At 47.8% G+C, this 15,031-nt stretch overlaps 1 protein-coding gene across 1 annotated transcript; it reads right to left on the minus strand.

Moving 5' to 3' along the window:
* Positions 1-10,366: 10,366 nt before the first annotated feature.
* FBLL1 (fibrillarin like rRNA 2'-O-methyltransferase 1) lies at positions 10,367-11,623 on the minus strand. Its single transcript, XM_055430212.2, has one exon. The coding sequence runs from the start codon at positions 11,485-11,487 to the stop codon at positions 10,507-10,509; it is 981 nt and encodes a 326-aa protein (XP_055286187.1). The 5' UTR covers positions 11,488-11,623; the 3' UTR covers positions 10,367-10,506.
* Positions 11,624-15,031: the final 3,408 nt, after the last annotated feature.

The following is a 15,031-nucleotide window of genomic DNA, read 5'->3' on the forward strand; positions in this document are numbered from 1 at the left end:
GTGTGACCCCATAGACAGCAGCCCACCAGGCTTCCCCGTACCTGGGATTCTCCAGGCAAGAACACTGGAGTGGGTTGCCATTTCTTCCTCCAATGCATGAAAGGGAAAAGTGAAAGTGAAGTCGCTCAGTCGTGTCCGACTCTTAGCGACCCCATGGACTGCAGCCTACCAGGCTCCCCCGTCCATGGGATTTTCCAGCCAAGAGTACTGGAGTGGGTTGCCACTGCCTTCTCCCCTTTCCCCGTTGGTAACCATAAATTTGTTTTCCATGTCTGTGAGTCAATTTCTGTTTTGTAAATAAGTTCATTTGTATTATTTTTTGAGAGTCCACATATAAATGATATCATATGATATTTGACTTTGACTGATTTAGTATGAAAATCTCTGGGTCCATCCATGTTGCTGCAAATGGCAGTATTTCCTTCTTTTTAATGGCTGAGCAATATCCCATTGTGTATATATAGTACATCGTCTTTATCCATTCATCTGTTGACGGTCATTTAGGTTGCTTCCATAGCTTGACTACTGTAAATAGTACTGGTATAAACATCAGGATGTATGAATCTCTTTGAATTAGTGTTTTTGTCTTTTCCAGATATATGTCCAGGAATGGGATTGCTGGTTCATATAGTAACTCTATTTTTAGAGTCTTAAAGAAGCTCCATACTGTTCTCCATATTGCCTTCACCAATTTACATTCCAGTCAACAGGGTAGGAGGGTTCCGTTTTCTCCACATCCTGCCCTGCATTTGTTATTTGTAGACTTTTTAATGATGGTCATTCTGACTGATGTGAAGGAGTACCTCATTGTAGTTTTGATTTGCATTTCTCTAATAATGATGTTGAGCATCTTTTCATGTGCCTGTTGGTCATCTGTATGACTTCTTTGGAGAAATGTCTATTTATGTCTTCTGCCTATGTTTTAATTGCATTTTTTTTTTTGATATTGAGATGTACAAACTGTTTGTATATCTGAGAAATTAATCCCTTGTCAGTCGCATTGATTGCAAATATTTTCTCCCATTCCACAGGTTGTCTTTTTGTTTTTTATGGTTTCCTTTTTGGTACAAAATCTTTGAAGTTTCATTAGGTCCCATTTGTTTATCTTTGATTTTATTTCCAATACTTTAAGAGATGGATGCAAGAAAATTGCTGCTATTTGTGTCAAAGATTATTCTGCCTATGTTTTCCTCTAGGAGTTTTGTAGTATCTGGTCTTACATTTAGATCTTTAATCAACTTCGAGTTTATTTTTATATTTTTTAAAATTTATTTATTTAAAAATTGCAATTTTTTTCTTTCTTAGAAAAAATTGTTACACTCCATTTATAGTTATTTCAAAAGACTGTCTTGATTCCTTGTGTTATTCAATACAGCCTGTAGCCTATTTTACACCTAATAGTTTGCGCCTTTCACTCCCCCATACCTAAGTTTCCCCCAACTAGTAACTACTAGTTTGTTCTCTATATATGAGTCTGCTTCTTTTTTGTAGTATTCACTAGTTCATGTATATTTTAAGTTCCACATATAGATGATATCATACAGTATTTGTCTTTCTCTATCTGACTTATTTCACTTTAGCATAATGCTCTCCAAGTCCATCCATGTTGCTGCAAATGGGAAACCTCTATTCTTAATTTCCTTCTTAACATCAAGGACTCCTGACCAGTATCCTTGGTCTTAAATTGACACTATTATTTTTCTTAAATAGAATTTTTTTCAGTGACTTTTAGTCTGTTTTCAATTCAGCGATGGACTGTCAATTTTATTACAGTCTGCACTTTTCTTGCTGACCTTGTATATATTCATTAGATTTAGATTTGACTAAGTGGGCTTCCCTGGTAGCTCAGCTGGTAAAGAATCCACCTGCAATGCAGGAGATGATTCCTGGGTGGGAAAGACCCCCTGGAGAAGGGATAGACTGCCCACTCCAGTATTCTTGGGCTTGCCTGGTGGCTCAGATGGTAAAGATTCCACCCAGAGCAGACCTGGATTTGATCCCTGGGTTGGGAAGATCCCCTGGAGGAGGGCATGGCAACCCACTCCAGTTTTCTTGCCTGGAAAATACCATGGACAGAGCCTGGCAGGCTACAGTCCAGGTGGTTGCAAAGAGTTGGACACAACTGAACAACTAAGCACAGCATACAGCAAGGATATTAGTAACCTGCAAAACATAAGGCTTAAACTAGATGCTTATTTTCCTTTTGCATTAACAAAATTTGCATTAATGTTACATTTTGTAACATTAACAGATACTGATGTCTAGGGCTGCCATAGAATTCTGTTTTATGAAGTCAACACAGACTTTGGATTCTTCTAGCTTTTTACTCTGTCAACTGTAGCCTCTATTCCCAAGGTCACCTCATGGTCCAAAATGGCTCTTCAGCTCCAACTATCGTGTCCATATTTCAACAAGCAAGGAAGAAGAAAGTGACATAGTGGGTCAAATGACTCATGTAAGCTATTCCTTAAGGAAGTTTCCCTGAAGTTGCTACAGGATGTTGCTGTTGTTGTTTAGTCACTAAGTCGTATCCTACTCTTTTGCGGCCCCATGGACTGTAGCCCGCCAGGCTCCTCTGTCCTTGGGATTTCCCGGGCAAGAATACTGGAGTGGCTTGCCATTTCCTTCTCCAGGGGATCTTCTCAATTCAGGGATCGAACTCCCATCCCCTGGTTAGTAGGGGGGTTCTTTACCACTGAGCCACCTGGGAAGCCCTGCTACAGGATACTCTTGCTTATTTGCATTGTTTAGGACTTATTCCCCTGGTCATATATAATTACAAGGGAGACTGAGGAATTGTCTTTAGTTTGGGAGGCCCTGTGCCTGGCTGAAAATTCTATCCTGCCTGGGAAAATGGATATTTGGAGGAAATAGCAATTTCTGCCATATTCTAATTGAACCATGGTGCCATTGGGAGCTCCCTCTTGCAGGAACACAGATTCATCAAATAATATTGATCTGAACAGTCTCTGCATGATAACTGCAACTCCAGAATAAAGGCTGACTTCTCAACCATACTGGGACACACTATTAATTATTACACTGTCAATGCAAAGTCAAAAACAAAAACTGTCCCTCCACTCCTCACTGTATTTCTTCCCCTCATCACATGTTTAGGAGTGTTTGCTCTCACTGACTCACTTCCTCGCCTCCTGTTTTTATCTTCAACCTTCTCTAAAAGGGATTGTCCCTGACTAATTCACTGTTCTTGCAAACACTAACAGTGACCCATGAAGTCAAATTAATCGGGTGCTTTCTGTCATCTTCCTTGGTTTCTCAGCGTTTGGCAAAGCTGACACTTCCTCTTTCTTGATATGCTGTCTTCCTTTGGATTTCATGACACAACATTGTTCCAGAAGCTTTGTGTAAATCTCCTTTGTGTATGTCTCCTCTATCAGAACACAAAATGGTGTATCTCCTAAGAGCTCAGTTCTAAGTCCTTTCCTTCACAACTACACATAGATAAACTCATCTGTTGCAGGCTTTAATTATCACATGTGCTGAAGATCCCCAAAACTCTATCTGTAATTTGATCTTTATTCTGTTTTGCAGTATCTTCTTTTTCTTTCAGTGTCAGAGCAAACAAGTAACTTTTTGCTTGGAAACAAGTTGGAAAAGAGTGTTAGTAGCATATACTGGCAGCTGTTTTCATTTGATAATTTACTACGAGAAACAGATAGGTTCAGAAAACAACTGGCCAGTTTGCCAACAGAAATGCAGACAGAGAAGAACAGAACATTAAGCAAGGAAGTGACTATAGACCATGAAATCAGTAAAGAGGGAAGTGAAGATCTGAGCAAGGGGGTTGAAAGGATGATGAAAAGTTGGTGGGTCAGAGAGTTGGAAGTCCTCAAGGGGTTGAATGATTGTCAGACTCGGGGTTCCTGAAGGCAGTGAGGTGGACAAACAAGCGGGGAGGAAAAGTGGGGGGAGATTAAAATCACGTGAAAAGTAAGAAAGACAAATGTGCTCCATAAAACAATCTCAGCCCTTCTCACGTCCTGCCATGCTCAATAGCTACTGTGCATAGCAAGAAGTCATGTGTAATGTTCTTAGGCGCCCAAGTTCTCCAGGCAGAGGCTCGGCTGGAGGCAGTGGGCCTAGAGCCATAGCTGATGATGTGGGGCTCGCTGGACCCCAGGGAGTGGAAGTGGAACACATGAGAAATAAAAGAAAAATGGAAAGGTAAAAAAAAAAAAATTTTTTTTTTGCTCAAGAGACAGGAAAACTTGGAAACACTATTCAGAGCTTGGATGAGGATATAGGCATTGCAGAATCAGCTTCTGGTTAAGGATCGATGTGTGATTGATTTTTCAGGCCTGACCACAGGCAATTAAGGAGGCTTTACCCAGAATACCTGGTGGGACTGGAGGGGAAGCTGCCCTTCCCACGCCAGACCTGGGGCACAGCCTGCGAACTTCTGTTTCTGAAGGGGGTGGCAGTCAAGGACTCAGGGGCATTCCTATCCATCACCTTCATTCCAAAATGTTTTCGTTTTTTTTAAATGTGAGTGGCATGTGGGATCTTATAGTTTCCCGACCAGGAGTTGAATCCTTGCCCCCTACAGTGGAAGTGCCAGTCTTAACCACTGGACCACCAGATAAGTCCCTTATAAGTTTCTATCTGAGGACTTCTGCTTCCTTATGCATGAAGGGGAGAATCTTGAAAACTTTTGCACTCCCAGCCTTTCCCCCTCGTACCCTAACCAGCGGTGTCAGGATCCATAAAACGCTGGAGCATTTGGTTCCAGGGCGCCTTCAGCAGTAAGTCATCCCCACATAGCTCTGCTGCCACTGACTCTCAGCTGGGGTGCCTTTCCATGGGGGAATGTGGAACAGGGGAGTTGGCACTTTCTCCCATTTTATCTGCTTGCTTATTCCATCACACTGCATGCGAAGTCACTTCAGTTGTGTCTGACTCTTTGCGACCCTATGGACCATGGCCCTCCAGGCAAGAATACTGGAATGGGTTGCCATGTCCTCCTCCAGGGGATCTTCCCGACCCAGTGATCGAACCCATGTCTCTTACATCTCCAGCATTGGCAGGCAGGTTCTTTACCACGAGTACCCATTCCATCACAGTAAGTGATTAAAGACCAAATCTCTCATTTTTGCCTCCTTGCTTTTTGAACTCCTCCTGCACCTGGCACCTCAGCTCTCTCTCCCAGCTCAGCTGAGCTCCTTACAAGACTAGCGGGCAGTTCTCAATCAGGGACTAAAGAGGCAGGAACAGCAGTAACTTCATTTACAGACTTCAACCCTCCTCCTCCTGGGAATCTCAAGGGGTATCCTGGCCTGTCATAGAGAATCTCAAGGGGTATCCTGGCCTGTCATAGAGGCCCCACAGAAAAGCTCAGTTGTCATCTAGTGATTCAAAGTGCTGTCCTAATTCTGCCTTTCCCAGTCAACAGCAAGAACAGTATGGGATGAAATAGTCGTGTCAGCCCTGGACGCACATTAGAATCAGCTAGGGGGACTTAACCGAAAACAGATGTCAGGCCTTCTTTCCCCTAGAGCACCTGGTTTTAATTTCATTGACTCAGAGAAAGAATACAGTTCTTCACAACAACCCAGATCTCATATTCTCCAGTTCTGTTGCAACTTGGGTGATTCCTGCCACTTTTCTGACCCTCAGCTTCCTCATCTGTGATGTGGGAATGATAACACTTGCCTCCCAGCGGGTGCTGTGAGGATTAAGTGAAACAAGGTGTCTAGAGGTACCTGGAACATACCATGTGCACGGTAAATGTTTTCTCCATCAGAACATGAATCAGGAGGAATTTCCTGTGAGCCCAAGAGCCAGGAAAGACTACTAGGAAGAAAGAGTTAGACTTGCCTCCTTAAGGAGGAACACAGATTCAATTGGGTAGAGGGGCCACTCTCAGATCTGAGCAATCAGGGCCCCAGCCCAGGGCCCCACATATTGAGCGCTGCACTCTGGCCTTCCTCTGTCTACACCTTGGCCCACAGGGCAAGGAGTCCATAGTGGCCGAGTGTCTTGCCCCCAGGAGCCCATGCCCCCACCTTCTAGATCATGCATCGGGGCCAAGTCTTCCCCAGGCCAGTTCTCCTGAGGGGACCATCTTCCCAGTTTGCAACTCCAGTCCCAAGGGGCTTAAAGGAGCCTGTTTGAGAGGCAGGATCAAATCTTGGATTTGAGGGCTGGGAGTCTATTTACAGACATATGTGTGCATTCCTTCAGGGTGTGGGGGCAGAACCAGGGGTGGGAAGAAAAAAGGGCAGGACACCGGTCAGGGGCTCTTACATGCTCTCTCAACTCCAGCAACACAGACGTTTTGAGTGGTTCTGACACCAGTATTCATTTTACAGCTAACATTAATCTGAACATTTCCGTTTCAGTATTTTCTGGTATGTTTGTTCTTGTGATTAATTTAAAAACAACACTTTGCAATCAAATAAGTGCTTTATCTGTATGCCTGAGACATCATAAGTGGTTGATAAATACGTGTAGTAGAATTCAAACATATTCACTGCAGCTCAGATGGGGTTAAAGCATCTTGCTTGGTCGAGGATTTGCAGCTGGGAGGGAAACTACCACTTGAAAAAAAATTGGTTTCTTCCGGCTTAAAACAGTCCCTTTGCGACAAAGGTTTTCTTCTCCCTCCTCATTCTTCCTCCCCTCATCCCCAGAGGCATCAGGGTGGAGGAAGCTGACGGACATCATAGTAAGGGTGTGTGGAAGGCTGAGGTCTGTGGGTTCTTCCCACTGGTTCCTGCTGACACTGTTTGACTCAGGGTCCATCTCACCTGGTCTATTGAGCATCAGCCTCCAGCCTCACTGCATCTGCTGGGCTGGGCTCAACCATGGCTCTTGTCACTCCTGATTCTCTGAAACTCAGCAGCAGATTCTACCCAGCTTCCAGCTTGAACCAATCCCTCTTGGAAGCTCAACTAATTTTCCTCCCCACCACTTCCACCCTACCCGCCCACCAGCACCGTTCCAACCCACAGCCTTTGTGTTACCTGTTAATTCTTGGTTGTCTTACACTCACAGCAGGAGGAAAGATGGGAGGAAGGGATGATGTGCAGCGTTCTGTGCAGCTAGTTCAGATGTACATTGCTTTTCGCAGTCATTTCCCAGAAGCCAATAAGACAAGCATTTTAGCAGAAAGTTCCCATCCAGTCCCTAGTGTTATGGGCCGAATTGTGTTTCCCCAAATTAAAATATTGAAGCCCTAACCCTCAAATGTGACGGTATTTGAAGATGAGGACTTTATGGAGGTAATTAGGGTTCTAGGAGGTCATAAGGGTGGAGCTGTAATCTGACAGGGCTGGAGTGCTTCTACAAAGAGGAAGAGTCCAGAGATCCCTCCCTCCTCCCCGATCTCTCTCATCTCCCTTGTGCTCACACAGAAAAGACCATGTGAGGACCCAGGGAGAAGGCAGCCCTTGACAAACCAAGGAGAGATGCTTCACCAGAAACCAACCCTGCTGGCACCTTGACCCTGGACTTCCAGCCTCCAGAACTGGGAGAAGTTACCTGTCTATCGAATCCACGCAGACGGTGGTATTTTGTTATCCACAGTCTAAGACACCTAAGCACCCCAAATTTAATGCCTTCTGGGAACCCAGGCAGGTCAGGTGCTACCTGTGTCCTGAACCTCACCGCCCATGGGAGTTACAGTCCCATACTTCCTTCCTGCCATTATCCTCCGAAACCAGGTTTCAGCTTCCCTTCCTACATTCCCTTAGCCCTTATTCCCGTATTTCTCCTGGGATATACCATCTCACCCCATTGGCCCAGAGACCCATCTACAGCTCAGAGACGTTCTTTATGAGTTGTTTTTTTTTAATGCCATTTCTCCACTGATGGTGGAGCAGCTTCACACATGAGCTATAAATTGCCTGTGTATATGTGGAAATGCTCACACCAAGAAAAAAGGCCAAGAAAACCCTGTCCTCAATCTGGAAGGACAGAAACCCTGTTTGGAGGCTCCAAAAGCTCCTTATCGAGGCTGAGCTGACTCTGAGGAAGGACTGGATCCCTTAAGATTCTGGAAGCAATCATCCTTTTTCCTGGGAGTCCATTCTCAGCCTCAGGGTTTTTTCTTGCATATTTATTTTTATTTTTTGGTCACTCTACCCAGCACGTGGGGTTCCCTGACTAAGGATTGAACTTGTGCCCCCTGTAGCGGAAGCATAGAGTCTTAACCCACTGGATCAGCAAGGAAGTCCTCTTTTTTTTTTTCCTGTTTTTTCTTTTTTCAGCTTCCAAGTTTCATCTCAGCCATGAATCCATTAGCTTAGGATTGGAGAAAGGGCTTTTCAAAGTAGAGGAAGCAGCACAGACCTCAGTGGAAAGGCCAGTGATTTTGGAGTCAGACTCCTGTGGGTTTGGTTTCTGGCTATGAGTCTTACTGGAGGATCTGAAGCAAGTCATGTCATCTCTCTGAACGGCAGTTTCCTCGTCTGTTAAACAGACATGATCCTGGCTTTGCAGGGTTTTAATGAAGAGTTCACATTGTTCATGGAAATGCCTGGTTTGGGGTTTTGCAGACATTTACTCTATTCAGCCTCTTCTTCCTGAGTCAGTCTGGCCAACAAATCTGAACGATAGCTCTCCCTCTGCATTGCAGCGTGTGTGTGTGTGTGTGAGTGGAGGGGAGGAGCAGAGGGGTGGATGCCGTTTAAAAATCTGATTTATCTTCTTCCTGTGTGAAGGAAGTATGTCCTCAGAAAACGCAGACTACCCATAGTCTCTGTGCAAGCACACCTTTAGGAAGGTGGATGCGCTTTCCAAATGATGTGTTAGGGACCAGTCATTCCCGGATGAAATGTCCAGGACTTTGGCAATTGGCAGTGGGGAGTTCTTGAATGGATGAGTGAATGAATATAAATAAAAGACCTTTTAAAAGCCTGATTTGAAACATTCACAGCTCTCCTGGCCTTGTTCACTCTCCTGCTCCCTTGGGCTGGTGTGGAGAGCCAGAATTGATGTACTGAACTTCAGGGTCTGCAGGAACTGCCTCTCAGAGACAGGTGCTTTCTGAGAATCATTTTCCTGGTTATTTCTCAGACCCTTGGTGATGCCACTTTGAATGTGTTATACCTTGCACTGGGAATACTTTGTTAGGTGGACTCACAGCCTACCTTCATACCCTGTATTACTATTTTGAAATCTAAGAAAAGGGGGAATTCCCTGGTGGTTCAGTGGTTAGGACTCCACACTCTCACTGCCGAGGGCCCAGGTTCAATCCCTAGCCACAGAACTAAGATTCCCACCAGCCACGTGGCATGGCCAAAAAAAAGTAAAGGGTAGCATCAGGAGGGAGAGAAAGAACACAGAGAAGTCAAGACAGTCCTAATCCATGTCTTTGTGTTAGGGCTTGTATGGTCTCTTTAGCATGGGCCCTGTGGGGGAGAGGCAAGGTCCCACTGGTGTACAAAGAATAGCAATGGATTATGAGCTCTGAGTTCCATCTGGCTGTGCAAACTTGAGCAACCAGTTTACCTTCAGAAGCTCTGTTGCCTCCTGTGTAAAAGGGTAATGGTAACAAAGCCACCTTGGGGCTGGCGTTCTCACTGTACATACTGTGTGCTCAGTCACTCAGTTGTGTTCAGCTCCTTGCCACCCCGTGGACTGTAGCCTGCTAGGCTCCTCGGTCCATGAAATTTTCCAGGCAAGAGTACTGAAGTGGGTTGCCATTCCCTTCTCCAGGGGATGGTCCTGACCCAGGGACTGAACCCAGGTCTCCTGCATTGGCAGGCAGATTCTTTACCACTGAGCCACCTAAGAAGTCCCATTACACATACCAGCAAATGCAAAAGGTCTTATTTGGAGAGGAAAGTTGTTGTTGCTTAGTTGCTTAGTCATATCTGACTCTTTTGTAACCCCATGGACTGTAGCCTACTAGGCTCCTCTGTCCATGGGATTTCCCAGGCAAGAGTACTGAACTGGACGGCCATTTCCTTCTCCAGGGGATATTCCAGACTCAGGGACTGAACCCACGTCTCCTGCATTGGCAGGCGGATTCTTTAGCGGTGAGCCACCAGGGGAGCCTGAAGAGAAAAGGATTGACTATTTATTATGATTAGAACTCTGGCTTGGAGTCAGACAGATGGGGTGTGTTAGTCCCAGTGCCACTCCCTGGAGTCAGGCTTGGTCACATGATGCGGTCAATGTGTAGGAAGTGCTCCCCCACCCACCCCCCTTCCAAAGATGATTTTATAAGCTCATTTCCCCAGCCCCTGTGATGAGGAAGGACGTGTGAAGAGGGGCCCTGAACAGTCAGGATTTTGAGTGGCTGCAGTAAGCACAGTCCCCAAGCTGTTATTCCTTAATGGACCCCTTTCACCAGGTATCTTAGCTATTTTAGTGTTTGGGGGATTTGGAGATGTGGGGATAACTCAGTGTGACCTCACTGATACACCTGGGTACTGTTTCTTTATGTCATTTAACAGAAAAACAGTGCACGAAGAAAACGTATGGTAACACGGAGCACAGCACAGTCTCGGGCACATCTCAGGGACAGCCCGAGCTGGGTGGCTACTTGCCACCGCTCTTAGGAAGGGGCCGATAGACCCCGACCACCACAGCGTGGTCCCTTTCGTAGGGCTCCAGAGTCAGCTGCTCTTGAGGCTTCAAATTCTCCTGCTGCAACTTCCTCACCTCAGAGGCGAACACCGCCTCGGCGGACGCGGTGGAGTCGATGCAATTGGCCTTGATGGAGATGAGGAAGTGGCCCCCGTTGCGCAGGAAGGTGTGGGCGTTCAGAGCCACGATGCGGGACTGGTCTGGCTGCGCCACGTCGGCGAAGATCACGTCCACCATGCCGATGAGCATGCGGTACTTGAGCGGGTGCCGCGCATCTTCGAGGACCGGGATGATGTTGGTTCGCTTCTTGGCCACGTTGACGAGATCGCGGCCGGCGCGGTGGGAGAACTCGACCGCGTAGACCAGGCCGTCCGGGCCGATGATGTCGGAGACGTGGGACACGGTGGTCCCCGAGGCGGCCCCCAGGTACAGCACTTTGGACCTGGGCTTGATGTGAATCTGGTCGACCCCGCCCAGGATGGCCGCGGCCAGCTTGGAGCGGAAGGGGTTCCACGTGCGGTACTCCAGCTTCTCGCCGCCCTCGGTCACCGTGACCCGCCGCTCGCCGTACACCGACTGGCCCGGCACCAGGTTCAGCGTGACCAGCGCGTCCTCCGCCCCGCGGTAGATGAAGACGCCCTCGTGCCGGTGCGGCTCCACCGACACCGTCAGGACGCTCTTCCTGCGGCGGTTCTTGCTCTTCACGCCGCGCAGCTGCCCGCCGCCGCCGCGGGCCCCCCGGCCGTCTCCGCCGCCGCCCCCGCGCCCCCGGCCCCGGCCGCCGCCGAAGCCGCGCGTCCGCGCCCCGAAGCCGGCCCTGCCTCCCGCGCCGCCGCCGTCGCCGCCGGCGCCCCCGCCCCCGCGCCCCGCGCCCCAGCCGCCGCCCCCACGGCCGCCAGGCCCGCCGCGGCGCAAGCCCACCGCCGACTTCATGGTGCGCTCGGGGGCCGGGCTGGGGCTGCGGGTGGCTGGCGGCGGTTGTCAGGGGCTCCCGATGGCTTGGAGCGGTTGTCAGGGACGGCTGGTACCTGGCAGTGGTTGTCAGGGGTCACCTGTGGCAGAGAGAGGTTTTCAGGGGTCACCGGAGGTTCCGGGCGGTGGTCCTGAGGCCGGAGGAAGGTTAGCAGCAGCGGCTGCCTGCTGGCTGGGCCGCTGCAGGCTGCAGGGGCGAGGTGGGCGCGGGCGGTGGGGACCAGCTCTGCCGCAGTGCCCGCATCCCTGGAGCCGCCCTTTGACGCAGCGATGGGCGTCATTGCATCACACTCGCTATGGCGACCCGGTAGCCCCAGAAGCCCCTCTTCCCAGCCCTCTCCTGCTACCTGCTCCCTTGTAGGCGTCCCTTTCGCTTTTCCCCATCTCTGCTTTCTCAGGGACCCCTGGCAGTTCTCCAGGGGTGCAGGAAAGGAGGAATCTCCTTGGCAGGAGTGGGGGAGACAAACATCGGTTTCTGTCCCTGCTCTGCCACTCGCTTGCTGTGTAGTCTCGGAAAGCTTTGTCTGACCTTCTCTGAGTGTCTTATCTGAACTTGAGCAAGTGTCTTGACGTACCTGGGTCTCATTATTCCTTCTGTAAAGCAGAACCTACCTCAAAGGTTTGTTTTGAAGCACCGCATGCCCTTGCTTCAGCTATGGTATGTGTTAAGTGCTCTATATAAGCATTAGCATTTTCTTAAAATCTTTTTTAAAATTACTATTTATTTTATTTTTGGCTGTGCTGGATCTTCGTTGCTTTGCTGCTTTGTGAGGGCTTTCTCTAGTTGCGGTGAGCAGTGGCTTCTCTTGCTGCTGAGCGCAGGCTCTAGACAGTATAGGGGCATTAGTACTTACCGCAGACCCACTCTAAGAGTGCGGCCTCAGTTGTGGCACGTGGGTATAGCTGCTCCCAGGTATGTGGAATCTTCCCCGACCAGGGATTGAACCTGAATCCCCTGCACTGGCGGATGGATTCCCATCCACTGTGTCACCAGGCAAGTCCAGCATTAGTATTTTTTTTTTTAATTTAAAAAAACCTTTTGGCTGCACCACACAGCTTGCAGGATCTCAGTTTCCAGACCAGGGATTGCATCCAGGCCACTGCAGTTAAAGTGTGAGATCCTAACCACTAGATCACCAGAGAACTCCCTGTTTAGTTTCTCAGTGTACTGGGTTGGCCAAAAAGTTCATCTGGGTTTTTCAGTGACTTGGGAAATCTGAATCAGCTTTGTGGCCAACTCAATGTTTCTTTTGGTCAATTTTTAATTCAACTGTATTGCTGGTAGTGCTTTTGCCACCTGGAAGTGGCTCTGGTCCTTTTTTACAAGGTTGGTGGAAATGCTCCTTGGTACAGCTATCAAATCCTTAAACGACATACCTATACTTACACTTAGTTATTCCACTTGGAAGTTTTTATCCTAGAGGGATGATTCCAACAAGAAGTGATGGTTAGTAGAAGCAGAGGAGTGAGGGTGGTGATGGTAGTGTGATGATCATCATTGTCGTGGAAGTGTTGGTGGAGGTGAGGAAGCAGCCTAATCTAAGCTGTTTAGAAGATAGAATCCACAGGACTTTCTGCTAGAAAGGACATAGGAAGTAAAAAAGAGGACAGTTCCAAGCCAGGGATTGCCAAAGGAATAGTGGCTCCCCTGGTGTGATTAATAGCCTGCAAGCTACAGCCCTATTTAGTTCCACTCCTTTCCATCAGCTGTGCTAAATCCTAAAACCTGTTCTGAGAATATGGGACAATAAGAAAATATTGACTCTTCAGCATGAATGGGGACACATAGGCCATTGTCCTAAATCCTATAACACATTGTGTGAAATCACTTCAGTTGTGCCCACCTCTTTGCAACCCTATGGACTGTAGCTCTCCAGGCTCCTCTGCCCTTGGGATTCCCAAGGCAACAGTGCTGGAGTGGGTTGCCATGCCCTCCTCCAGGGGATCTTCCCAACCCAGGGATTGAACCTGTGTCTTTAATGTCTCCTTCATTTGACAGTGCCACCTGGGAAGCCCCTATAACACATCAATGAGAGCCAAAACCTCATGTTTATAGTTGAGTTTTAGTCTGTGTCTCAAAAATCTGCTCTTTAAATGTACAGAATCTTCCTGAGCATAAAAAAAGAACCATTAGGCAGCAGCACAGACAGCAAAAACAGGTGTCGATGCAGAGGCATACTCGTTCTATCAGAACCATGGACAGCAACATCAATGGGGCCAGTTAAGCTACTGGGGCTTGCTTCGGGCTCAACTAGAAGCCATGGAGATGGTGTAGGTAGGTGGTGTAAGCAACCACTGGACCTCTCTATGAGTGGGGCTAAATGCTTGGGCTAGCTAGAGACAAAATGTACCTGAAAATTAAGGCAAATGTCAGGCAGGGTGCACACAGCAAAGCTTTCATTTCATCCTGGACCAGGAGTCTTCGTAATTCAAATTCATGGATAGCAACACCGGGTCTGGTTTTCTCTTCTGGTCAAAATGCCTCCTGAATGTGGGCTAGAAGTCTGTGTGTTGAAATGTGGACAAGGAGTCAGAGAGTGCAAAGTGTGGTTCCTGAGGTGGATGGTTCACATAAAACACTCTCCTTAGAGGTTCCTACTCTTCTCACAAGGGGTGTTTGTCCGTAATGAATCTTCCTGCATCAGGGATCAAACCCATGTCCCCTACATGGGCAGGTAAAGTCTCAACCACTGGGCCACCATGGGAAGTCCAGAAAGGAGTCATTGTTGAACAGTTTAGCACAGTGCATGATTAGAGCTCAGTTGTTCTGATTACCCTCTGAAGAACCGTACAGGTCATCTCAGAATTGTTCCAGCACAGGCTGGGAGGCTGGGGCAGTCATCCACCATTCTTCCTTCCCCCATCGTCAGGAGTTGTTTCTGAGGCATTAACTGTCTTATCCTTTGAGTTGCTCCTGTGCGTGGCTCAGCAGATTCCCCTGATGCTTCACACAGCCCTCAGGCGGGGAAGCCGGCATTCAGAGTGGGGAGCTGCAACCATACTGGAAGCTGCTTACCACCCACAGCTGCAGGTGAGCTCCAAGGTGAGTCTAGGCGATAGTAGGCATCAACAGCGCCTGCTTCAGTTGGCCACTGCATCTCAAAGATAGCCAGAAGTTTGTTGTGCAAAGGGAACTTGGAAGAAATACATCAGGAGATACTATAAATGTCATACTATAAATGTACTATCTGTAAAATAGGCATTCAAGTTAGCAAGCTCTCATCAGCAAGCATTAATATTGTTCCCCTCTGGCGCACAATATGATGAAGGTCTGCAGTTACATCTGAATAGCTTATTCCTACTTTCCTACATTTCATGTCCCTTGAAAATCTATGGAAGGTTTGTTCTACAAAGTCACTTGCGAGACTCAGCACCAACATCTTGTGGCTGTAACATGAGCAACAAGAGGATTCCCATTGTTACCACACGACCACAAGGGAAGAAATGACACGGAGAGCTCACGTGTCTTTTTCTGTGTTGCGCCCAGGGCTTCACACAGCCATTG

This window comes from Moschus berezovskii, chromosome 8, assembly GCF_049115385.1.
Source record: "Moschus berezovskii isolate FMDL1 chromosome 8, NW_MosBer_1.0, whole genome shotgun sequence".
NCBI lineage: Eukaryota > Metazoa > Chordata > Mammalia > Artiodactyla > Moschidae > Moschus > Moschus berezovskii.

Excerpts from the sequence above, each read along its gene's own strand:
- FBLL1 (XM_055430212.2), bottom strand. The coding sequence starts at position 11,487 with ATGAAGTCGGCGGTGGGCTTGCGCCGCGGCGGGCCTGGCGGCCGTGGG.